At 35.0% G+C, this 26869-nt stretch overlaps 2 protein-coding genes across 7 annotated transcripts in view; one reads left to right on the top strand and one right to left on the bottom strand.

Moving 5' to 3' along the window:
- Window positions 1-3709: 3709 nt before the first annotated feature.
- Window positions 3710-18794, bottom strand: dkk3a (dickkopf WNT signaling pathway inhibitor 3a). Its single transcript, XM_030127113.1, has 7 exons — window positions 18521-18794; window positions 16295-16378; window positions 16148-16210; window positions 14478-14570; window positions 8275-8419; window positions 4255-4411; window positions 3710-4130 (listed from the first exon to the last, which is right to left on the bottom strand). The coding sequence occupies exons 1-7, from the start codon at window positions 18749-18751 to the stop codon at window positions 4043-4045; spliced, it is 861 nt and encodes a 286-aa protein (XP_029982973.1). The 5' UTR covers window positions 18752-18794; the 3' UTR covers window positions 3710-4042.
- A 7209-nt stretch (window positions 18795-26003) lies between these two features.
- Window positions 26004-26869, top strand: part of mical2a (microtubule associated monooxygenase, calponin and LIM domain containing 2a) — a 69320-nt gene continuing 68454 nt past the window's right edge. For 4 of the 6 annotated variants that reach the window (XM_030130826.1, XM_030130827.1, XM_030130823.1 and 1 more), the window contains exon 1: window positions 26004-26208. The gene's annotated coding sequence lies outside the window, so the exon portion shown is untranslated. The remainder of the gene's footprint in view (window positions 26209-26869) is intronic. The other 2 variants (XM_030130828.1, XM_030130829.1) reach the window with 2 other exon arrangements.

Genomic DNA, 26869 nt, shown 5'->3' on the forward strand with positions numbered 1-26869 from the left:
TGTTTCATTTTTGAGATTTTACAACACAAACATTTAGAACATAGTGTCAGTTGTTCACTATACTGTCCCCTTTTTCTATCGATCTTCACCAGCAATGCATTTTTGACCTGTGTAGGGACAAGAGTTTCACAGCTTCACTTAAAAAAAACCCAAAACAAACATTTAAAAAAAAAAGTATCTGAAAAAACTTGCATCATGCAGGCTCCAATCAAGACAGTTATTTAACATAAAAAAGCCAAAATGTTTACTTTCCTGGGTCTCAGGAGGATATATTAGGCAGCAACTGAACATTTAGTCCTTGAAGTTGATGTGTTACAAGCAGTGAAATGGGCAAGAATTGGAGATCTGAACAACTCTGACAAAGGAGAAATAGTGTTGGTTAAATCACTGTCAGAGTATCTCCACATCTTGTTCATTCCTGATGTATAATGGTTAGAACCCATCAAAAATATCCAAAGAACAACAACGGAATCAACCAGTCAAGCATCTATGGAACTATAACATTATTACCTATTGTCTAATACTGTGTACTATAAAGATAATATTATACTATACATGTACTATAATAATGTAATATTCTGTCTATTTTTCTCACGAACACTCTCTGACCCGAGGTCTAGACTCCACCAGACCTCTGAAGGTGTTCTGTGATATCTGGACCATGATGTTAGCAGCAGACCCCTGAAGTCGTGGAAGTAGAGAGGTGGACCTACATGGATCTGATTTATTTGTTTAATCACCTCCTACAGATGATCAATGGTCCTGATGTTGGGATGTCCTTCCTTAGTCCATTTTTGGTCAGAACTAACCACAGCAGACCAGGAACAAACAGGACCTACAGATGTGGAGATGTTCTGACCAGTCATCACCATTACAATATGCACCTGGTCAAAGTTACTCAGTTCATTATGTTGATCATTTCAGCTTCAAGGACTAAATGTTCACTTACTGTCTAATATATCCAACCCAGTGAAAAGTACTGTTGTAATGAAATATTATGACCACTTGTTTTGTCAGTGGTTAGAATGTTATGACTAATCGGTTTAAGTTTTAATACAGACCGGAGTTAATATCCCTTAACTAAGCCTGCATCAGCAAAAACATAACTTTTCTCTAACAAGGGACAAGGGATGACGAGGCATTCAGTTGTTTGCACTAATTTCTTCACTTGTAACTAAAGTTAGCAAAGTTTACAACTGAAAAGGTCCGGGTGAAAAAAAAAATTGCTGTATTGGATAGATTAATATGGAATTTTTCCTATAATGGGTTTCAATGTGTGTTATATCTAAGCTTTAACTTTATACAAACAACAAAAACCTCACAGTGTAACTTATTTGTCCTTTACTTTATCCTTTGTACAGGGTGGGGAAGCAAAATTTACAATATTTTGAGGCAGGGATTGAAAGACAGTGTATGACCAATTAGTTTATTGAAAGTCATGAGAACTTATTTGCCACAAGAAAATTGACATAATAGAAAATGTTTTTATTCTATGTGTCCTCCTTCTTTCTCAATAACTGCCTTCACACGCTTCCTGGAACTTGCGCAAGTGTTCCTCAAATATTCGGGTGACAACTTCTCCCATTCTTCTTTAATAGTATCTTCCAGACTTTCTCGTAATAGTTTTGCTCATAGTCATTCTCTTCTTTACATTATAAACAGTCTTTATGGACACTCCAACTATTTTTGAAATCTCCTTTGGTGTGACGAGTGCATTCAGCAAATCACACACTCTTTGACGTTTGCTTTCCTGATTACTCATATGGGCAAAAGTTTCTGAAAAGGTATGGATAATAGTGTTAGGTATGATTATGACATCAATATATGTTTGGTTTCTAAACAATTGGCGTAGTGCCTGCTGAGAAAAAAACAACTAAATGTTCATTGTAAATTTTGCTTCCCCACCCTGTATTCTTCCTGGTTGAAAAAACATGACTTTAGCACTATTAACAAAGTACAAGTATACTCTATACTTCTATTCTGCTGTAAGGGAAATCCTGTACTTTTACTCAAGTGCAACAGTCTTGACAACTTTAACATCTGTTAACATGTGGATTCAGGGTTTAAAAATCTTTATTTTTTTTAAAGGCAAGAGTTGTACAAGCTGCATGTCAGTGTTCAGGCTCAATCTTATACCATGTACTTGTCTAAGTTAACATTCAATACCAAGTCTTAAATCTACTGCCTGGACGGTAGATTCAACTTCAACTTGCACTGATAACTGAACAGATCAAAATATGAATCGCAAATGTAGCAGCTTACAACAAGTTTTCACAGCAAACATTCTCAACTCGCAGACCAAAAAGGGCTTTTCCAACAATACATGAAGTACATTCAACACCTGTGTTTCCTTCATTGCATCAGGACTGGATATTGTACACATACAGTGAGTCGATATGGATTTAGATGGCATATCAGTTGCAGAATTACAGGATTAAGCACAGTACATTCATCAGCATAGTTTGAGGGACAGTGCTTTCTGTTGCCGTGTAAATAACATGAAATCTCGGTGGAATAAAAACAAATGTGGAGGCGTTGGTTACAGCATGAACATACATCTGTCGAACCAAGCAAAACGGCAGCTCGACAGTTGAGTAGGTATACAGAATTTACAAGGGAATTTACGAAGGGCCGATAAATGAAAGGGATATACACAAACAGGTATATAAACTACTTAAACTGATCTGTTATTAAATATAAGAGGGAAGAAGATACTACCAGCATGTCTGTGGTTCAGGGCCATTCATTTACTACATTTACAGTAAATAATGCAGATTATGTTGATATGTCAGACATCTTGTATTTTGTTGGTGTTGGCTCGTGAAAGCTCCGACATGCTGTATTATTGCTTATGAATGCAGTAAAACTGGGCATTAGAGGGTTAAAGTCTAAATGTGAACAGGGACAGAACTAGTCTACAGATATTAAGTGACTAACATTGTACACTGAACAAAAATATAAATGCCACACTTTTGTTTTCGCTTCCATTTTTCATGAGCTGAACTCAAAGATCTAAAACTTTTTCTGTATGCACATAAGGTTTATTTCTCTCAAATATTGTTCACAAATCTGTTTAAATTTGTGTTAGTGAACACTTCTCCTTTGCTGAGATAATCCATCCACCTCACAGGTGTGGCATATCAAGATGCTGATTAGACAGCAGGATTATTGCACAGGTGTGACTTAGGCTGGCCACAATAAAAAGCCACTCTAAAATGTGCAGTTTTATCACACAGCACAATACCACAGATGTCACAAGTTTTGAGGGAATATGAAATCAGTGTGCTGACTTCAGGAATGTCCACCAGAGCTTTTGCCTGGGAATTGAATGTTCATTTCTCTACCATAAGCCATCTCCAAAGGTGTTTCAGAGAATTCATGAAGAAGACTGCGAGAGGAAAATGGTGATCACACCAAATACTGACTGGTTTTCTGACCCCCCTGGACCACCCAATACAGTAAAACTACACATTTTAGAGTGGCCTTTTATTGTGGCCAGCCTATGCCACACCTGTGAAGTGGATGGATTATCTCAGCAAAGGACAAAGGAGAAGTGCTCACTAACACAGATTTAGACAAATTTATAAACAATATTTGAGAGAAATAGGCCTTTTGTGTTCGTAGAAAAAGTTTTAGATTGTTGAGTTCAGCTCATGAAAAATGGGAGCAAAAACAAAAGTGTGGCATTTATATTTTTGTTCAGTGTATTTAGTGTATTATTGTTAAGTGCTTGGATGAGGATTAAATAGGTTTTATTTATAGAGGTTCAGCAAATATTCAAGAGTTTGCACATAAATAGATGTAATACATTCTCTGTATATATATTTCTAGAATATAGTGTTTTCTTGTGTTTTTGTTAGCGATTTTATATACAAGTTTAAAGGTAGGGTTGTGAACTCAAAGTCCCACAGAAAATAAAAATATTTTCAGGTATTTTCCGTGCTTGTATTGTATAGAAGTGGACTGAATGAAGCTGTGGAGTCACTGGAGACCCCCTTTTAATGTTTTACAAGCCAGTGTAAATCAGATGCATCTTGTTTATTTAGATGATGTAGTCAATCTCTGAGTATAGGGTGTCCGTCATGTCCTCTTCACTGGAGTCGGCTCCCTTAAGGCACATGGATCCTCGACTGTAGAAAAGGACAAAGACAAAAAGCAAGTTGTCAGCATGTACGCTGCTAAAAATTATACAAAATCTTTATGTTTTGTAAGGATAAAGACAGTGTGTGATGTAGAGATGGTTGCTGTGCTCACCCTAAATGCTGACAGTGAAGGTCCCCGGCACAGGGACAGTGTTTTCTGGGTCCTGGACTCTGAAGGTCCCAGGACAACAGCTCCATCAGGTCGTTGGAGGCCCCGAAGCAGCGCTCACGCTCAATAGGCTTGGCCAAGCAGATGGGAAAGAGCAGCGCTAACACAACGACAAAAAAAACACACATTAGCTCTGAGGTTTATCAGACTTGGCTTAGATTTTCACTACTCTGGATATTTCTTTCAATATATAATACCTCTGTTAGTTTAGTCAATACAATCTTTCCAAAATGCTTTTATAGGATATTTTTTAGTAAAATAAATGTAAAACAATATAAATGATAAGAACAAATGAACAAACGAAAGAAAGAAAATGTCTTATGGATCAAGAAATAAAAACAGAAAAAAGTTACTAGTCCTCATTTACCTGCAAGGACCTTTAGTCTAATTCTTGGACTCTAAATAAATTTATTATTATTTTTATTTTTATTTTTTTTAAGAAAATAAGGTTTGGATTGTTGCTGCCAAATTAAACTTAAAAAGTTTTGGACACACAAATCAAAAGCAAATACTAAATTCCCTCAGACAAGAGTTACTATTAATGTGAAATAAAATCTAACTATTATGTCAAATTAATTACAACACTCAAACAAATTTGGGTAATATTATGTTATTATTGTATTGTATGTAATTATTATTATTATTACATAATGATGTGAAACAGAAATAGAGCAGAGAGAATTTCAGTATTTCAGGTCAGAGGGTCAAAAGTCTTCAAACAACAACCTAATCCAGAAAACCTCCAGAATTGTAGATCATGACTCTTCATATTAGATAACTGTTTTTAGTCAGTTGTTTGTTCAACTGTGGTTGGATGTTAAGGACATTCAGACTTAGAGTCCTTTATCTTGTTGTCATGAAAAAACTTCAAGAAATTAGCCAAGATCTTGGGGAAAAAAACAAATGTTTAGTTAACACATTCATGCGCATACAAAACAACACTACATAATTATTAACACCTCAGGGATATTGAATCATTCAGGAAGGAAATGCTCCCTGACTGCATGTGATTAATGTTTTTTTAATTCAACAGATGTAAAATCATCTCTGTGGTTAAACTGGTAAAACTGTTATGTGGATTTGCCTGTTTATGGAGTCTGTAGATGGCTTTCTTGAAAAACCGTAGCTCTGTATGACTTGATTTCCTATTCTGTGTGACAATTGTACACTACTATGGTCTGATTTTATAATTTTGTAACTGTATTGTCACTTTATTTTATTTTATTTTATTGTTTTGTTTTATTTTATTTGTTTAGTTTCATTTATTTATTTATTTTTATTTTATTCACTATTTTTATTTATCTACAAAATCCTCAATTTTATAGTAATTACTTTTAGGTATGTATTTTCTATATGTGTGAATTTGCATTTGTATTTGTATTTTTCTGCCAGGATTGGGGTAATGTTATTTCTTTGTTCATTTGCTAAAGAAAAATAAAGGGGAGGGGAAAAAAAGTTATGTGTAGCTGGTATAAAAATATCTCCATCCACAGGAAACAGAGTGTTATACAGTATTTAAACTATAGAGAACATGATTTTAAAATAAATAAAAGGTATTAGTGAATTCTCTCTGTATCAAATCTGAAATCTCTCCTCATCTAAATGAAGAATTTGGCTGTAATGAACTAACAGAGAACTGTGAAATGAAAGAGTTAAACATTTGAATGAGTGTATTTAGTATGTCTAAATAAACTCAAAATATTTAGGATCTATTTAGTACAAATTGCTGCTCTGATCTTTACAGTAAACGACTCATTTACATAAACAGAGTATTTCTACAAATGCATTTATTTACATGGTCAAACTGCGGAGCCTGGTCAACATTATCACATTATCCACTTTGAGTTAAAGCTACAGGAGCTGAAAATAGGGGATATGAAAGCACACATCATCTGTCTGGAGCTTTCAATACAAAAGACTAAAGTTAAACCTAAAGTTCTGTGTAGACGTCCTATGCTAATGTTAGGTTTGTGGGTTTAGTAAAGTTGTAATGACCCCACATATGCATTTCTCAGTCTTATTAAGATCCAATGTGGATATATGTGAAGTATATACAGCAGTAAAAATAAAAAACAGCTTTTACAAACCAAAGTAGTCGTATTTAGAGTGACCTGCCTTTACACATAACACAGCTTCAACCCTTTTGTTCAGATGATAAGACATTTATTGCATTAAAAATCAGGTTTTATTCAACACATGTCAGATGTTTGTGCTGCTTCTTGTCACTAAATACTGACTTTAACCTTTACAACCCATCTAGGTCAGTTTTTTTTTTTAAGGCTGTGCACATATTGCCGGTATTTTCTTGTTATAACTGAAGAAAACAGAATGAGAAATAGATATGTATGTTCATTTCAACCCTGGAAAAACAACAAATCTAAAGGTGGATGAAGACGTTCGCACAGTTCTGTATATGATTCACAGAGTAGAGTATAAAACTGTATGTGCCATGTGTGATTGAATGTGCTGGTCATTACAACTGTCAGTCATGTATTTAATCCTCCTACCTTCCTGCAAATGTAAAAAAAATGTTGATATTAAAGTCTCAGTGATGAGGTCCATTTTTTTTTTTTTTACAGGAGTTTGTGGTAATTATTGTTTACTTTCAGACCACTTGAATAACAATATGCTGAAAGGTAATCATGGATGTTTTGTTCAGTAATAGCAAAAACTAAACACTAAATCATCAACCAGAATTATTTTACATAATCATGATTATCACCTCCATTCATCTGAGTAAAATCAACTGGATGAAACCAAAAGAAACATATTTCTATGACAATTTCTGCATAAACCTCCACAATTTTAGGTTTTACGTTGACCCTGATGGTAATGTGATTTTAAACCTTTCATGCACGAATTATGAGAACCTTAATCAAAATTTTTTCCTGAGTGTTTTTATTCCTCTTTAGGCATGAAAACAACAATGCAATTGAAAATTTTCTTCTGAAAAATAAATTAAAAAATAAAATAAAATAAAATATAATTAAATTAAAAAAAAAAAATACATTACAAAAAAAAAAAAGCTTATGAACCTATTTTTCGTGACATTGCAAAAATATCCATTCAGCCGGACACCACACATTTAATTTTTGATGCACAGAAACATGTATTTACTGTTAAATTGTGTGAAAACTATGGGGAGGGCTTGTGATTCTGGGGGTTTATGCTCAGGAGAGATCTACATAATTTTACCAATTCATGTCAGAAAAGATATGTGGTGTCTTAAAACTTTAATAAAGATATGTGTAAAAAAACAAACAAACAAACAAACAAACAAAAAAAACAGAAAAGAACAACAAAATCCATGAAAATACAAGAGAACAGCTGTAGAGTAGCTGTCCACTGTAGTGACCAGTATGCATGAAAGGGTTAATGACAGGCATTGAAGTCATGGATTTGGTCCTGTTTGGTCCCTTGTACATGTTATTTTCATTATTCATATCTATCATTGTTAGTAATTTCTTTATATACTTCAGTAATAGACTTAATGTCAAACCTGATCTGTGCAGTATAACAGACTGCAGTGTTCATGATCAATACATTTTCTTATTCGATGTGCTGCATGTGTATAAATAATCCACTGTTAAGCTTATGCCATAAACTCATGTGGTATAAAATGAAAAGATGAGACTGTTACATTCATCATCATCATCATCATCATCATCATCATCATCATCATCGTCATCATTATCATCATCATCGTCATCATTCTCATCACTATCATTCTCATCACTATCATCATCATCATCACCATCATCATCATCATCATCACTATCATCATCATCATCATCACCATCATCATCATCATCATCATCATCACTATCATCATCATCATCATCATCATAATCATCATAATCATCATCATCATCATCACTATCATCATCATCATCATCATCATCATCAGTTAAAGTATCATCATCATGCCAGTCCTGTGACTACACCGTCTGTCCTTCTCTGTACCTTTGTGAAAAGCACAGCAGAGGTCTGGGCTGCAGTCGCTCTGGTACTGACATGTGCTGCCGGCTTCTCCTTTTGTTGCATTTTGAGCACACTGACCCCAAACACACAGCTGGTCACCACAGCACTCCTCATCTTTTGCACACGGCTGAAACACGGAAAACAAACAAACACATTAAAAAAAATAAACAAATAAAAAAAAACAAAAAAACAATCACAGCGACGCAACAATTACAACAAATGTTTGCACTGATCACATACATCTGATGCTCTTTACATATTTGCCGTGTTAATAGTACATCATTCCATACCAGCCGACTTCATGTCATGTCATGTCATTGTCTTAACCAAAAAAAACTAAAACAAAACATCATATAACAACATTTATTAAGTTCCTAAAGCTCTAGTCCAAGTATTTTTTTAGTTCTAATATGTTGGAGTCGCCTCTCAGAACTAAATTTAAACCAGTTCTTTTATTTTCAACCGCTTTTAGTTGAAATTTATTCTGAAAATCAAAGAAACCTTAAGAATAAAATGCACCATATATTCCTGAAACTAGCTATTACTGAAACCAAATACTAAGATAAATAATTTGCTCCCTGACAGACAAATCTCCACTTGTTTTCATGTTCCTGCAGCTGAATTTGGATTCTTTTAATATTATTGTATTTGTATCATACCTAGAGGATGCATTAAAAATGGGCTATAACAGATTTTGCAAAATATCATTTAAGGGAAAAAGTGAGTTTCCTAAAAGGCATTAACACCCATTGATTTATAAAACAATAAAGATGGTATATAAGGTGAGTTTATATGGAATGACATGATAAGATCGTTAGCTTTGCTTGAATAGGCAATGAGCTTATACTGTCATTGTTTTGTTACATATGATATAATATACAGAACTGGGTAAAAATTTTAGGCCGCAGCTAGGTTTGCTGTTGATATATTATAATGTATGAATGCCTTTCTCAGTCTGAAGATGCAAGTGAAATATAGAACAGCAATAAAGACAAGAATATCACAAATAACTGAGTAGAATATCCAGTATTTAGTCTGACCGTCCTTTGTACTATGTAACATGTATTGAACTCTTCTGCACAGAGATTATAATAATGTGATTTATTGAACCAGTCCTCCAGTTTTGTTTTTTTTTTACACCAGATTTCATTCAACACATCTGATGTTTCTTATGGTCACATTAAAGACTGATTGTTTCCTGTAGAGGCAGTGTAGTTTATATTTTTTTTTGTGAGTTTTTAATGCAATGCACTATATTCACCTTTTTTCCCCTCCTCCTGAAGGGGAGGCAGGGGGGATTGTTTTTGGTTTAGTTTGTCTATTTGTTAACACTCTAGCAGCAAAACTATTGGGTGAATTCATACCAAATTGACTTTATATATTGGCAGTGACCCAGAATAGATGTCATTACATTTTGGGAAAAGTAGGTCAACATTTCAATTTTTTATGAATTTTTAAAATCATTTTTTCCCCCCGTTTACTTATAATGGGCGAAAATTCACGCGTCTGTAGCAGCAAAACCATAAATTGAATTCAGACCATATTGAGTTTATAGACTGTCAGTGACTCAGAATAGATGTGATTACATTTTGGGAAAAGTAGGTCAAAGTTTAAATTTTTTATGAATTTTTAAAATCTTTTTTTCTCCCATTTAGTTATCATGGGTGAAATTTTACATGTTTATAAAAACATCAACTTTGTTTCAATTTAATTCAAACTTGGTGCATATATACAGGGTGTCCCATAAGTCTCCATATATAGGAAAAATAAACGTTTCTTGACATAAACCATTTTTATTTATATAATATGCTCTATATGACTGCCATTTTGTCGGGAACACATTTCAATGCGTGTCTGCTGAAGAACTATAAAGAAGAAATATAAAGAAATACATGTTAGAACCATATATGTATGGAATGTATTATGTCTCCTATGTATGGAGACTTATGGGACACCCTGTAGAGTCAGTAGTTATGCTGACATCAGCACATGCATAGACATGATGACATCAGCTGGATCGATGCCAAAATAAGCTACAATATGTGTGAGGGGCAGGGTTTGTTGTGCCTGGTACCACTTGTATTTTGTTGTATTTAACCCTTTCATGCATGAATTATGAGAACCTTAATCACAATTTTTTTCCCCATTTTAATTCCTCTTTAGGCATGAAAAAAAACAAAAAAACAACGCGACTGACAGCTTTTTATGAACCTATTTTTCATGGAGTTGCAAAAATGTCCACTCAAATGGATATGATGCATTTAATTTTTGAAGCCAAGAAATGTGTATTTACTGGTATACTCTGAAAACTATGAAATAAAAACACTTTTAATTCAGCTAATTTGATGTTTTCTCATATTTAAACATACTCTAATACTAGTTATTACTCACTTCATGGGGATAATATGCAAAAATACCCATTTTGTTAAAGAAAAAATGATAATTACAGTCTAATAACAATTGATTTACACTCAAAAGTGTTACTGCAGATCAGGTTTATCAAGAACAGCAAAGTTACATGATGCATAAGTGTCCACTGTGTTGGCTGATATGGAACTAAAACAGCAAAACCCATGAATATACAAGAGAAGAGCAGTAGAATAGCTGTCCACTGGAGTGACCGCTATGCATGAAAGGGTTAATAAAGAAACTGAGAAATGTATATTATTCTCATTGCAACCATGTAAAAACAAACTAAGAATGGTTTGAGACTTCTGCACAGTCCTGTATATGAGAGATGTTTTTGTACTCAGCATTAATTTGAGATGAACTGTGCTGTTTTTCTTTTGAAGCAGACTTTCTCAGAGCATTTATTAGCCTTGTTGTCTGTTATCTGACAGACCGCCAGTACCTTCATCCCCTCGCTTTGCCTTTTTCCTCTACCTCATTGAAACCCACTCATGCAGAGACTTTTACAGAATCAGCAGTAATAAATGGGCCAGTCTTAACTGAAACCAGCGGGTCAATCTGTAACCGAGCAGGATCTCGTTACGTCTCATTTTTCCTTTTGTTCTGTCGGCCTGTATGAGAGCAGAGACCTGGACACACACTGATCTCATATGTGAAGCTCACAGGATGACGCGCTGACAAACAACACACTCCAATTACACTTGTGGACGCACTGCAATGCAGTCAGAGTGAAACCTCAGCCGCCAAGAACGGACACTGTGCACACATGTAGAAAAAATGGGTACGAACAAGAAAGGGCCTTTAAAAAGATCAATTCAATTCTTATTTGGACTCAGAGTGTTCACCGAGGGCCTCGTTTACAACATTACTCATTACAATTACAATGACAGTGATCAAATAATAAAAGCAGTTCAGTAAAGAGATGACATTTTGTGAAACTAGTTAATAAAATACACTAAAAGTACTTGTTGATTTTTCATATTTTCCTTATTTATTGATTAAATTTGAAATGCTTGTGAAATGAATGTAACAAAAAACATTGTAATGACCCCTTTTGACAGAGCACCTCTACTCCAGGACCGTGCACCGACCTGGAAAGACCTGCAAAATATACGTCAAGATTCCCATCCAAATTTGATACGTCAACCCGGATTTGACCTTGATAATGAAGGTCAAAGTCAATGCCCAAAGGACTCATCCAAGAGCTTCAAAAGTAATCATACTGACACCGATGGACAGACCCACAACATATGACAATACAGAATTCAATGATTTACAAACATTATTAACTCATATTTAGACGAATAGAATAGAATAGAATAGAATAGAATAGAATAGAATAGAATAGAATAGAATAGAATAGAATAGGCACAGGAACAATAAAAAAATGTTTGGCAGCTCTGTTCTGTTTAGCAGCAAAAGCCCGACTGTATAAAATATCACATAAAACACTGAAAAATGTAAGCAATGTACGAAAGCTATCAGATAAAATATCAAATATGCATACACCACTAAAGTACTACAAAAACTGTGAAATATACAAAAAGCTACCTCTATCCTGCAGATGAGTTTCATTTACAATGTAATATATAAAACGTACCAAATGTTTAAACTGGAAATGTACCATTTTAAGGAAAACACTGGGGTTATTTTTAATTGGCTGGCAGTGACATGACTCCAGAAAGTTGTGACAGGACTGTGTTTACCACAATAAACAACTAAGGAGACCAGATACTGGAGTTTTGGGGGAAGACACATGTCCTGTTCTTGTCTGATACAGGATTCTAGCTGCTAAATAGTCCTGGATCTGCTTTGTCATGTTTTTCATTTCATTAATGCTCCAAATGTTTTCAGTTGGTGACAGGTCTGGTCTTCAGGCAGGTTCAGTACTCAGACTTCTACTATAAAACCAAACTGTGATGGATGCAGTGTGTAGTTTAGTGTTATGCTGCTGAAATATGCAAGGCCTTCTGTGACAAAGATGTCCTCTGGATGGGGTATGTACTGCACTAAAACCTGTATAAACCCTTCAGCACTGACAGGACCTCTCCATATGTGTAACCATATGTAAATACTATTTACATTTTTAAATGTTTAATTTTCAGTTGGAATTCTTTATTTATATAAATATTTTTACAGTCACGGTAAAAATTATTAGACCACCCTTGTTTTCTTCAGTTTCTTCTTCATTTTAATGCCTGGTACAACTAAAGATACATTTGTTTGGACAAATATAATGATAACAACAACAAAAGCTCATAAAAGTTTGGCATTGTGCCGCCAAAAACAGTGCTTTTAGGCATTCCATGTTTTCTTTTCTGTTTGTTTTAGTCACATGATACACACAGGAGTTAGTACTTGATAGCATAACCATTGTTTTTGATGACTTTTGATGGTCTAATAATTTTGTATAAATACCAAATTACTTATTCTCTTTTGTATTTCATTTTTCACTTATTTGTGGTTTTTGTACCTGTCTTTTTCTCTGCACTTGCTTGTTGTGCGTTGCTGCTGTTAACTGTGAAATTTCCCCATGGTGGAATAAATAAAGTCTTATCTTATCTTATCTTATCTTATCTTATCTTATCTTATCTTATCTTATCTTATCTTATCTTATCTTATCTTACCTTACCTTACCTTACCTTACCTTATATGTACTAATACGCCTCCATATCATCAGATGCAGGGGTTTGAAATGATCGAACACGGTGGTCTCCTTCCCCTTTAATCTGGAGTTTCCATAAATAATTTCAGATTTAGATTTGTCTGACCACTGAACAGCTTTACACTTGGCCTCAGTCCATTTTAAATGAGCTTCTGCTTCTCTCCTGCCACCATCATTATTATTCATTTATTCATATAGTTGTGATAGTGTTTATCATATAGTTACTGGGAAGGTAGAGGTTTCAGAATCAGAATCGCCTTTATTTGCCAAGTATCTTAAAAAAAATTACAAGGAATTTTACTCTGTTTTTTTTTTTTAAACTATGCTCTGTACAACATAGTAAAAAAGCACCAAAAAAAAACAACACACAACTAAAACAGAGTTTAAATAATTAAGTTTCTATTGTTGGTTTAGACAGCTGCAGTAGTAGTAGTATATCCACTGTTAGTATTTAGAGTATTGGCATATATGGGTAGTTGTACTAGTTATCAGTAGTTATACTAGTGACAGCACTTCTAGTTTGGAACAGTTATAGTTCCGTTCCATGTGTCTCCCCCTGTTTCTTCCCGTCCTGCAGATCCTGTTTGGTGTCTGTGATTTGGCTTATTAAGAGTCTGGTCTAGATCAGCTCTACATGTAAAGCGTCATATTGTGATTTGGTACGAAATAAATAAAGTGTGATTGATCCACAGAAGATGGTGTTGTTTCTGGCTCATGTTCACATACGGCTTCTTCAAAACTCAAAACGGAACTCTGTCCTTTCTTCTGAACCCAGACATTTCTATTTTGCTTTAAATCTATATTTTTATTGTTTTTCTGTCTTGTTGCGTCTTTTAAATTGTCGTTGTCTTGTTGCATAATTTCATCTTGATACATCTTTCATATAATTTTCATCTTTTCAGCTTTTGTGACTTTATTTTGTTGTGTCTAGTCTGTTGTTTTTATCTTGTTAAATTCACATCATGTCACTCTTGTTTAGTCATTTTTATCTCCCTGTGTCTTTTGAACCTGATGCCTTTCATCCTTTTTCACACAGCTTTGATAAGGAAACAAAACTCTGGAGGAAAAACACCATTTTATTTGTATCTTCACGACTTGATGTATCACCTACCACATCGGTTGCTTTGCAGGTTAGACACTTGTATTTGTGTGCTTCATTGTGGCAGTACCTTCCTTTCCCACAATCCTCAGTGGTGACACATCCCTACAAAAGGTCAACAATTAAGGATTACATCTCCTTGAACATTTGTAAAAACATTATCAAATTCTTAGGAAACACAAAGTTCTTTAGTTAAACCCAAAATATTTCTGACATTATATACTGTTGTCCATAAAGTTGGAATAATTTTGTTTACTGACACATTCCTCTTTTTATTCCTATTTATACACATCAGTAACCACCAATAATTACATACTGGGTCCCAGTTACACTTTATCTATCAAGAATACATCACATCATCACAATAAATTCATGAGAAGAGGTAAAAATATTTTATTCTAACTTTATGAACAAAATTATATTTTTGGAATCACTAAGAATTAAGTCTTTTTTTCTTAATGAAGGCAGGGAAAGTTTAGATTTGTACACATTCAGGTCAGATTACATGCTCAAGACAGTATGATGAAGGATTATTGTATTTTTTAGTGCACAGGTTTATTTAAGGCTGAAGAGGCAAACATATTTATTTTATCCAAAGTTATTTTTGCTAAAAGTGGGTCAGACTGCTTTCCCAGTGGAAGAATTATTTATTTACTTCTCCTGTCAATGTGGTCTATCAGAAGAGTTACTGACAATGTTACTTTAACCCATAAAGACCCAAATTTACACCACTGACTAAAAGCATCTTCTAATTTTTATGTTTATGCATTTGGCAGACGCTTTTTCCAAAGTTAATTAATTTTTGTCCATATATGACCTGTATGCGATCTGTTCAAGACAGTTTGAACAGCACATATCCGATTTTTTCAATTCCAATCCAGGACAATTTTATATGTGGTCCTAAATCTGATACGTATCTGATATTTTGCGACTTCAGTCTGAACAGCCAAGTTACATTTATCTGACCTTTACATCATTGAAATGCGACTAACATCACAATTCTGCATCCCAGGAGTGTTAGTTCCATAAACACAGTGCATGCCTGTGTGGTCATGTATTACACAAAAAAAATCTGATTTCACCAAAAAATCTGAATTGTGCATTAAGACCTACTGTGTGAACGTAGCCTTAGTTTATGTTCAGTTAATGATAGGTTTGACAGAAAAAGTCAGTTTTTCTTCAGTTTTCTCTGTTTTTGGTATAACAAACCCTCAAATGTAATCTCAGTATGATGAATAAAGTACATGAACAAATGTATTGAATATTGGAAAATACCTGATTTTCACTGAAAAAAAATGCAAAACAGAGAGGATAATACTATGATAAATGGTGGTAAATCATTTAAGAAAGGTTAAATGGAGAGAACAATTAAACTGGGAACTGTCGCAAAAGTAGCACTGGGTCTTTATGGGTTAATTAGTCTGATCATGATTTCATAATACTTAAACACAGTTGATTTCAATGCCATAATTATGAAGTTCTGTTGAAAGTCATTAATGTGGATTTCATTTACAAGCACAACACAGCTGACATTGTACTTATTTTTCATAAATGTGAAAAAAATGAAAGTAAAGTGCATTCTGTCCACCATCTCTGTTGAATTAATACGAAGACATAGTGCAAAGTCAGCACCTGGGATGCTGCAACCAGACATTATGACATTAAATACGGGGTGAACTCACATGATCGATATTATTTTCCAGGTCACCGGTCTGTTCAGCTGTAGAGGTGATGTTGTTCGTCTCCTGCATGAAGGTGACATATCTGTTACATTTCCTTCACAGGAAGAAAACAACACGCTAAGTCTTGTGTAGTGTTTATTTACAGACCTGCTCTACTGGAGTGTGCTCAGCTTCAATCGCATTATCAGAGTCAGTTTCATTGTGAACACTCCTAGTCACACTCTCGTTTCTCTAGTGGGATTCAGAGACATTAACAGAGGTTACTTAACTCATAAAGATACAAACAAACACCAGCAAACTAAAGCATCTACTGATCTTAACTGTTCAATAACTGTTTAACCACTAATCTTATCAATCCATGTAAATAATTGGTGTAAAATGCAGTTTGTCATCTTTTCATGGTCATCAGATATGACCCATTTGGACGTTCAGAGGCTCCATAGTGAACATGGAAACATCATCATCTTATACAACATTAATTCACCAGGAAAACCCATGGAGTTTGACAAATGACAGATGTTGTGGATGCTTGTTTTTATGTTTAGTTAATGATATATTTTGCTTTAAAAGAAACTTTTTCCTTCAGTTTTTGTTTTGATATAATAACCTCTGAGTTTACTCTGAACTTTTATGAACATCTAGTTGAACTAAATATAAGAAAATATCTGATTTACACTGAAAAATACAAGAAAATGTTATGATAAATGGTGATAAATCACTTAACCCCTTCATGCATAGTGGTCATTACAGTGGACAGCTATTCTACAGCTGTTCTCTTGTATATTCATGGATTTTGTTGTTTTAGTTCCATATCAGCCAACACAGTAGACACTTATGTATCATCCCATACACTGCAATTCATACCATATAACTTTGCTGTTCTCGATAAAACCTGATCTGCAGTAACATGTTTGAATGTAAATCAGTTGTAATTAATAGTATATTTTTTAACAAAAAAGTTTTTTTTTTCCATATTATCTCCATGAAGTGAGTAATGACTAGTAGTGACTAGCCATGGCTCAGATGGTAGAGTGGGTCAGCCAATAACCGAAGGGTTGGCGGTTTGAATCTTGATCTGGTTGCTGTTGCTGCTGTTGTGTCCTTGGGCAAGACACTTCACCCTCCTTGCCTCCAGTGTTGCTACTCACACTGGTGTATGAATGTGTATGAATGTTTGGTGGTGGTCAGAGGGGCCGCTGGCGCAGATTGGCAGCCAGGCTTCTGTCAGTCTGCCCCAGGGCAACTGTGGATACATGTGTAGTTTTAGTTTCAAAAATAAAATTCATGGTGTAGCTGAGTGGACATTTTTCTAACTCCATGAAAAACAGGTTGATTTAAAAAAAAAATTAAAAATCAATCAAATTGTTTTTTTTGTTTTTTTTTTCATGCCTAAAGAAGAATAAAAACACTTAAGAAAAAAATCTTGATTAACCCTTTCATGCATAGTGGTCACTACAGTGGATGTCGATTCAAAGCTGTTATCTTATATATTCATGGATTTTTTTGGTTTTAGTTCCATATCAGCCAATTCAGTGGACGCACCATTGTTGTAACTTTGCTGTTCTTGATAAACCTGATCTGCACTAACATGTTCGAGTGTAAGTCAGTTCCTTGTTATTGTTATTAAACTGTAATTAACTTTTTTTTTTTTTAAACAAAAAGTTTTGGTTTTTTTTCTTTTTTTTTTTGCATATTATCTCCATAAAGTGAGTAATAACTAATATTAGGGTATGTTAACATGTGACAAAACATCAGATTAGCAGGATTTTAAAAAATGTATTCATAAATACATGTTTCTTTGCTTCAAAAATTAAACTCATGGTGTCCAGCTGAATGTATATTTTTGCAATTCCATGAAGACTAGATTCATAAAAAAAATTCAATCACAGTGTTTTTTTCATGCCTAAAGAGGAATAAAAACACTCAGGAAAAAAAATCTTGATTAAGGTTCTCATAATTCATGCATGAAAGAGTTAAACACATGGTGTCCAGCTGAGTGGACATTTTTGCAACTCCATGAAAAATAGATTCATCATCTTTTTTTTTTTTTCAATTGCATCGTTTTTGTAATGCCTAGAGGAATAAAACACTCAGGAAAAAAAAAATCTTGATTAAGGTTCTCATAATTCATGCATGAAAGAGTTAAGAAAGATTAGATTTAGAGACAAAAATCCTTTGAAAGTTGACACAAAAGTAGAACTGGCTTTTTAAGGGTTAAGATGCATAAACGCACAAATATCATTTCAGAGTGTGATGGTCCAAGTGTCAAAGGCAGTGGGTGTACTTGGACTTGTGGCTACAGCAGCAGTGAGTGAAGCTGAAACTGCCAAGTCATGTTCAAAGGCTGAGTGAGAGGTGCAACTGGCAGCCTACTTGGTGAAACGCATCCTCGGGTTTGTGCTGCGGGTCCTCCGGCAGCTGCTCCACCTGCACGAACGCACGGTCCAGATCCTCCTGTCCCGGAGCCGGATTATCCTCCAGGATGTGACTGATGCCCGAGTCCACTATCTCCGGCAGGATGCCATGTCCGGGCGCAGTAAGGACCGACATGAGCAGGGCCAGGCGGAACAGCACCATCCTCCCCATCCTCATCCTCATCCTCATCCTCCTGCTGCTGCTGCTGCTGCTGCTGCTGCACTGTGAAGAGGGTGTGGCGAGATGCTGAAGAACACAAACAGCGTCATCCTCCACGGACACGGACATGGACCAGCCTCTGCGGGTCAACAAATCCAACCAACACCTGGGAAACAAAAGACTACAACTCCCAACAGCGGCTTCAAAACAATGATAAACTCATGTCCCAATGACAGTGTTTGGTTCAACTTGACAACTCACATGTACATGATGAATTACAGCCCACGAGAGTTCACCTAGGTAACCATGGCAACCACTCATCGTTTACTTGTTTAGATACCTGCAGCTAAACCATGATTTAAATACATACATACATACATACGTACATACATACATGCATACATACATACATAATCTCTCACCTAAAATTTCATCAAATGTCAGAAGAAACATTAACCCTTTCATGCATGAATTATGAGAACCTTAATCATGATTTCCCCCCCGTTTTAATTCCTCTTTAAGCATGAAACAACAACAACAACAACAACAACAACAATGCGATTGACAGCTTTTTATGAACCTATTTTTCATGGAGTTGCAAAAATGTCCACTCAAAAGGATATGATGCGTTTAATTTTTAAAGCCAAGAAACGTGTATTTACTGGTATACTGTGAAAACTATGAAATAAAAACACTTTTAATGCTGCTAATCTGATGTTTTCTCATATTTAAATATACTCTAATACTAGTTATTACTCACTTCATGGGGATAATATGCAAAAATACCCATTTTGTTGAAGAAAAAATGATAATTACAGTCTAATAACAATTGATTTACTCTCAAACATGTTACTGCAGATCAGGTTTATCAAGAACAGCAAAGTTACATGATGCATAAATGTCCACTGTGTTGGCTGATATGGATCTAAAACAGCAAAACCCATGAATATACAAGAGAACAGCTGTAGAATAGCTGTCCTCTGTAGTGACCACTATGCATGAAAGGGTTAAATAACTTATAACTATCAAGGAATGTCTTATGATAAGTTATTTAATGTTTCCTCTGACATTTGATGAAATTTTAGGTGAGAAATTATGTATGTATGTATGTATGTATGTATGTATGTATGTATTTATTTATTTATTACTTATTTTTTGTATATGAATTATTGAAAATGTATTTCATGCATATATTGATTTTATGATTGTATTTTGTTTTATATCTTCACAGGTCTGCCTAAAAAAATCCATTAGACAACTGCAGCTCATTCAGAACTCTGCTGCTAGAGTCCTCACTAAGACCAGAAAAGTGGACCACATTAGTCCAACTCTGAGGTCCTTACACTGGCTGCCTGTCCGTCAGAGGATAGACTTTAAAGTTCTGTTGCTGGTCTCTAAAGCGCTGAATGGTTTAGGACCAAAATACATCAGTGACCTCCTGACCCAGTATGAACCCACCAGACCCCTCAGGTCATCTGGATCCAGTCTGTTGTCAGTTCCCAGAGTCAGAACCAGACATGGAGAAGCTGCATTCAGCTTCTATGCTCCACATGTCTGGAACAAACTTCCAGAAAGCTCAGGTCAGCTGAAACACTCAGTTTATTTAAATCCAGGTTAAAGACTCACCTGTTCACAGCTGCATTTGAATAGAGTTTTTATTCATCAGCTCAGATCTGCACTTTCCTTTTAAGCTAAAAGTTTTTTATCTGTTTTATCTGCTTGTCTCTTTTATCTGTTTTACCTATTTATCTGATTTTTGTTTGTTTGTTTGTTTGTTTTTCTCATGCCTTCTGCTGTAATGCTTTTAAAGCACTTTGAATTGTCTTGTACATGAAATGTGCTATAGAAATAAAGCTGCCTTGCCTTGTATCTGCATTCTCTTGTACTGTATGTATTGTGTTATATGTTAAACGTGTGATAAAGTTTGTAAATTGATATTTAAATAAAGTTTAAAATAAATAAATAAACCATGATTTAACCCTTTCATGTATGAATTATGAGAAACTTAATCAAGGTTTTTTTCCCCTGAGTGTTTTCGTTCCTCTTTAGGCATAAAAAAAGCAATGTGACAGAAATTTTTCCTATGAATGTATTTTTCACGGAGTTGCAAAAATGTCCACTCAGCTGGGCACCATCCCAGATAGCAAAATCATTATGGCTTAAATCTGGCCCAAAACTGGCATGCCATTTGGCAAAGTTCTGGGCGGATGTATGTAAATGGCCCAAAATAGGCAAGCCAAAATCAAACCAGAAGGAAGCCAAAATTCACCCAAAACTAATTGCGGACTTCCAAAATATAGCCATAACTGTCCCAGAAAAGCCCCAAATCCACATAATCCAGCCAAAAGGTAGCCAAAACATGCCATACCATCCCTATACTTGATCCCTCTCTTTGCCCAGTCTTCTGGTTAACCACACATATGCCATAACTCAGCCATATATTGCTGGTGCCTCCATATCTATTATGGATAACCTTAATCATACCACAGTTAAGCCTAAAGGTTTTCATAATGCCAAAAGAAAGCCAAAAATGCCAAATGTATGCCATAATACTGCCAAAATATTTGCTATCTGGGATGCGTTTAATTTTTGAAGCAAAGAAACATGTATTTACTGATATACTGTGTGAAATCTATGAAATAAATACATTTTTAATGCTACTAATCTGATGTTTTCTCATGTTTTAACATACTCTAATACTAGTCTGTTAATTACAGTCTAATAATAATCATCATCATCATCATTATTATTATTATTATTATTATTATTATTATTATTATTATTATTATTATTATTATAGCAATGATAATGAATTAGATTTCTGTAGCGCTTTTCAAGGCACCCAAAGCACTTTACATTATTGATCCATTATTCAAATAACAAGCAACTGATTTACATGTTACTGCAGATCAGGTTTGTCAAGAACAGCAAAGTCAAAGTAATGGTAAGAATTGCAGCGTATGGGATGATACATAAATGTCTACTGTGTTGGCTGATATGGAACTAAAACAACAAAATTTATGAATATGTAAGAGAACAGCTGTGGAATAGCTGTCCACTGTAATGACCGCTATGCATGAAAGGGTTAAATAGGAAATAAAATAAAATGAAATGAAACTAAGTCAAATCAAATCAAATCTAGGTTATTTACACAGGAGCAAAATCAAGGGAAAATCTTTGCTCACGCTTTGGTTCATACTAGTTTTAGGATCAGACTTGTTGGAGCCTTGAGTTATGGAGCACTTTTTTTCATCATGGTTTCTATATGTCTGAATGATGAAATGTTAAATATAATGTGTGAATGAGAGCTCACTGCACTACAAATGTACCTACGAGTACAAATAAAGTCACCTGACTCTGACCCATTACTGGAGGAATGTTAATCATTCCATCATATGAAAAACAGTCTATTTTCTATTAAAAAAACAAACAAAAACAAAACACTGCTAATCTTCAAAGTAAAAGGGAAATCTAAAATATTAGCTCCAAACTACAACATTTATCTTTAGGGACCCTTCAGACCATTTTTGTCCTTTTTTTTTTTTTTTTTTGTAACTTACCAATCATTAACGCTGTGTTTACAGCTTTATTGACATATTTATTGTAAGTAAGTAAATTTTATTTATAGAGCACTTTTCACAGACAGAGTCACAAAGTGCTTTACAGTTTTTTTTTAATGCCTTTTACTCTTTTTTCTTAATAATTTGGTCGTTTTTCAAAACTGACACTATTTGCAGCCTCTAGAGTCTCTAAAATCAAACATGCAAAAAAAAAAAAAAAAAAAATCCATAATAGATAAAACACATTTATTTACTTATTTTGGACTAGTAAAATGTTTTTGAATCATTTCATCAGGTTTATATTTACTTATGTTTTGTACTTTCTGGACATGAAGTTTTACATTTGGTCTTGTTTTCATTTTGTACTATCTTTGGATGTATTTAGTTGGTTTGTTTGACTTTATACAGTATGATTTTATAGCTAGTTGTGTATGGCTAACCCTTAAGGCTATTATTATTTAGAAGGAGGCAGGAAATATAAGATTTCCTTCATCCTGCTCCTTTTCGAGCATGGGTGTGTACATGTTTGTCTACTTGATGATTATTGAATATTTACTGATGAAATGCAAAACCATGAATGAAATAAATGTAATTATTAATAATATGCTATAAAATGAACCCTTTCATGCATGATTTATGAGAGCCTTAATTGAGATTTTTTTTCCTGAGTGTTTTAATTCCTCTAGGCATTAAAAAAAAACAATGCGATTTAATTTTTTTTTTTTTTTTTTATGAACCTGTTTGAGATGCAAAAAGGTCCACTCAACTGGACACTGTGCATTTAATTTTTGAAGCAAAGAAACATATTTACTGATATACTGTGTGAAAACTATGAAATACATTTTTTTTAATGCAGCTAATCTGATATTTTCTCACATTTTAACATATTCTAATACTAGTCACTACTCACTTCATGGAGATAATATGCAAAAAAAAAAAAAAAAAAAAAAAAATTGTAAAAAAAAAAAAAAAATAGTAATAATAAAAATACCTGTTAATTACAGTCTAATAACAATAACAAGCAATTGATTTACACTCAAACAAGTTACTGCAGATCAGGTTTATCAAGAACAATGAATTGCAGTGTATGGGATAGTACATAAGCATCCATTGTGTTGACTGATATGGAACTAAAACAACAAAATAAATGAATATATAAGAGAACAACTGTAGAATAGATGTCCACTGTAGTGACCACTATGCATGAAAGGGTTAATAAAATCCTCTTCTATCAGATTCTGTTGGGTTTCTGTAAATTGGCTTAGAGTCTGGTTTTGACCGACTCTATATATAAAGTGTCATGAGATAACTTTTTTGTTGTGATCTGGTGCTATATAAATAAAATTTGATTGACTGAGTGATTTGATTGGTTTTCCCCTGTAAGTCACTTTGGAAAAAAGCGTCTGCCAAATGCATAAACATAAACATAAAATGCATAAACATCTTATGCCAATATTTTTTCTGATGATGAGTCCAACCATTCCAGCTCTGCTAAACCATCAACCATCTGTTTCTGGTGATTTGGTTAGGGCATTTATGTACACTAGTCAACATTTGCTAGGGATCAGGACTATAACTTTGCTATATTCGGGGGTGTAATTCTGGAAACTTGAAAATTTACTTTCCCAGTGGAGTACAGCCTGCGGATGCGGATGGTGGCCACACACATTACTGACATCACACCGTATGTGTTTCAGAACATTCTGAGTGGTTTCAGTGAAAACAAAATTGGAAGAGTAATTGTTGTGAACTCTAATTTCTAGGGTTGTATCACCCTTTTGCCTGAAAGTGCAATAAAAATTTATGTTTTTTTACCTTTTGGTCCATTTTTCTTTACATGACTAGCCAAAGTACACACATAATATATGAAGTCACCCAAAATATTATACAACATCAATTATTGTGCAAATATAAAACTGATCCCTAGCAAATGTTGACTAGTACAGGGGTTGGACAAAATAATGGAAACACCTTCACCTCAAGATGATAATGCCCCAATCCATACAGCTAGAATTGTTAAAGAATGGCATGAGGAACATTCTAATGAAGTTGAGCATCTCGTATGGCCGGCACAGTCCCCAGACCTCAACATCATTGAGCATTTATGGTCAGTTTTAGAGATTCAAGTAAGACGTCGATTTCCACCGCCATCGTCTCTAAAAGAGTTGGAGGGTATTCTAACTGAAGAATGGCCTAAAATTCCTTTGGAAACAATTCACAAGTTGTATGAATCAATACCTCGGAGAATTGAGGCTGTAATTGCCGCAAAAGGCGGACCTACACCATATTAAATCATATTTACCTCCGCCAAGGAGGTTATGTTGTGTGTTTTTTTTTACCTCCGCCAAGGAGGTTATATTTTTGCCAGGGTTTGTTTGTCTGTCTGTTTGTTTGTCTGTCCGTTAGTTATGAAGCCTAATTGTGCAACATAACTCAAAAAGTTATGGACAGATTTTGATGAAATTTTCAGGGTTTGTTGGAAATGGGATAAGGAAGAAATGATTAACTTTTGGGGGTGATCCGGAAGAAATCCTGGATTCTGGATCACTTTGAAATTTTCGTTAACATTGTGGTAAATGGGGCCAAAATTTTCGTTTCCCAATATCTCGCTTAATTATTGACCAAAACTCATGAAATTTAACTCAGGAATTGACAATGGGGTCCTCTATCACATTTCAAAGGCTGATCCGGATCTGATCCAGAAGGCGGATTTTATTTTAAACTAGAAGCACTCGGAGAGCGCAGACCTCCGCCAAGGCTGATCAGTGCCCCCCCCCCCCCCCCCTCCCCCCGTGGGCCCCCCCACCCCCGATCACCACCAAAATTTAATCATTTCTTCCTTATCCCATTTCCAACAAACCCTGAAAATTTCATCCAAATCAGTCCATCACTTTTTGAGTTATGTTGCACAATAACGGACAGACAAACAAACAAACAGACAGACAAACAAACAAACAAACAAACCCTGGCAAAAACATAACCTCCTTGGCGGAGGTAAAAATAAATGTAGGATTTGTATCACCGATTATGTGGGGAATTTTTGCGCTTGGCGGAGGTCTGCGCTCTCCCAGTGCTTTTCTAGTTTGTTGATTTTTTAAGGTGTTTCCATTATTTTGTCCAACCCCTGTATATTTAGCTCTAAACTTCATGTTGGAACAGTTTGTAGTTTCATAGTTTGTCCACTAGGTGTCATTATTTCCCTTTACAGTGAATCAGTCCAAGCTGCGGTGTGTGTGTGTGTGTGTGTGTGTGTGTGTGTGTGTGTGTGTGTGTGTGTGCGTGCGTGCGTGCGTGCGTGCGTGCGCGTGCGTGCGTGTGTGTGTGTGTGCTTTACACATGCTGTGTTTGCTCAGTGGTGTTGTCAGTCTGCAGCATGCACTGGTGTTTCTGCTGACACCTTGTAAAATGTTAAAATGTTGACTTAAGTGTTTCCTAAACTGGGGTCCGGGGGGCGTGTGGCGGCCGGAAAACCTGTGGACAAACACCTGGAAACACAGTGTGTTGTGTCAGAGCCAGTGTCGGACCGTTTCCCTCTGTGTACTCACTCTGTGTAGGAGTATTTGTGTGTTTTAGAGTAAGCTGTGGTGATTTACATGTGTTAATGTTATGAACAGCTGATCAGAGCCACATTTTTGGGACAGATGTGTCAGACTGATCCAGCTCCAGTCCAGTGTGTTTTATTCTTCTTAGTCATTTCCTGCAGGAGGGATGAAGTGGTGAAGTGTGTGTTTGGATCCAGCCTCTGGATTACACAGCAGCCACAGAAGCTGTTCACATGTGGGTCGGACTTTGAGCACCGCCCTGTGACTGTGGACTCACACACACTCACACACACTCACACACACACTGCACACACAACCACAGCACCGGGATCCACGGAACACACCGGAGCACGCGACACCCTGACTCTTCCACCCATCATAGAAGGTATGTCCTGGTCTTCTACAACTCATTTCAGTTTCCTGTCTTTTCCGTGAGTCCATAGACACCTGACAGTCTTATATATTCAGAAAAAAAAAAAAAAAGTTTACTTCTTTACTACTTTACACTACTCAGATTTTTACTTGACAAGGAACTACTGAGTGAACTTTAACCCTTTCATGCATAGTGGTCACTACAGCTATTCTACAGCTGTCCGATTGTATATGTATGGATTTTGTTGTTTTAGTTTCATATCAGCTAACACATTGGACGCTTATGCATCATCCCATACGCTGCAACTGATAACATTAACCCTTTCATGCATGAATTATTGTTTATTGTTTATTGCTCATTCGCATGTATACAAGACAATAAAAACACAATAATAATAACAACAACAGTAAAAGACATGCCGGGGAAGCCAAAAACCAAAGTGGTTTTGAAAGACTTGAAATAAAAAAAGTACTTACAGTGTCTAATATGATATACAATCATAAATAAACAAAATTAATTAAAAGAAGGAAATAAGTAAAAAAACAAACAAAAAACAAACAAACAAACAAACAAACAAACAAAAAAAAAACATCGTAAGCAGTGCACGTAGAAATAAATAAGAATCGACAAAACTATGAAACGAAATTCAGAATGAAACTAATAAGTTATCTAA

Source organism: Sphaeramia orbicularis, chromosome 3 (genome assembly GCF_902148855.1).
Source record: "Sphaeramia orbicularis chromosome 3, fSphaOr1.1, whole genome shotgun sequence".
In the NCBI taxonomy this organism is placed as follows: Eukaryota; Metazoa; Chordata; class Actinopteri; order Kurtiformes; family Apogonidae; genus Sphaeramia; species Sphaeramia orbicularis.

Excerpts from the sequence above, each read along its gene's own strand:
- dkk3a (XM_030127113.1), bottom strand. The coding sequence starts at position 18,751 with ATGAGGATGAGGATGAGGATGGGGAGGATGGTGCTGTTCCGCCTGGCC. Across the intron at positions 4,412-8,274 it reads CTGCTGTGCTTTTCACAAAG|CGCTGCTCTTTCCCATCTGC; the intron begins GTACAGAGAAGG and ends TCGTTGTGTTAG. Across the intron at positions 4,131-4,254 it reads CTTCACTGTCAGCATTTAGG|TCGAGGATCCATGTGCCTTA; the intron begins GTGAGCACAGCA and ends CCTTTTCTACAG.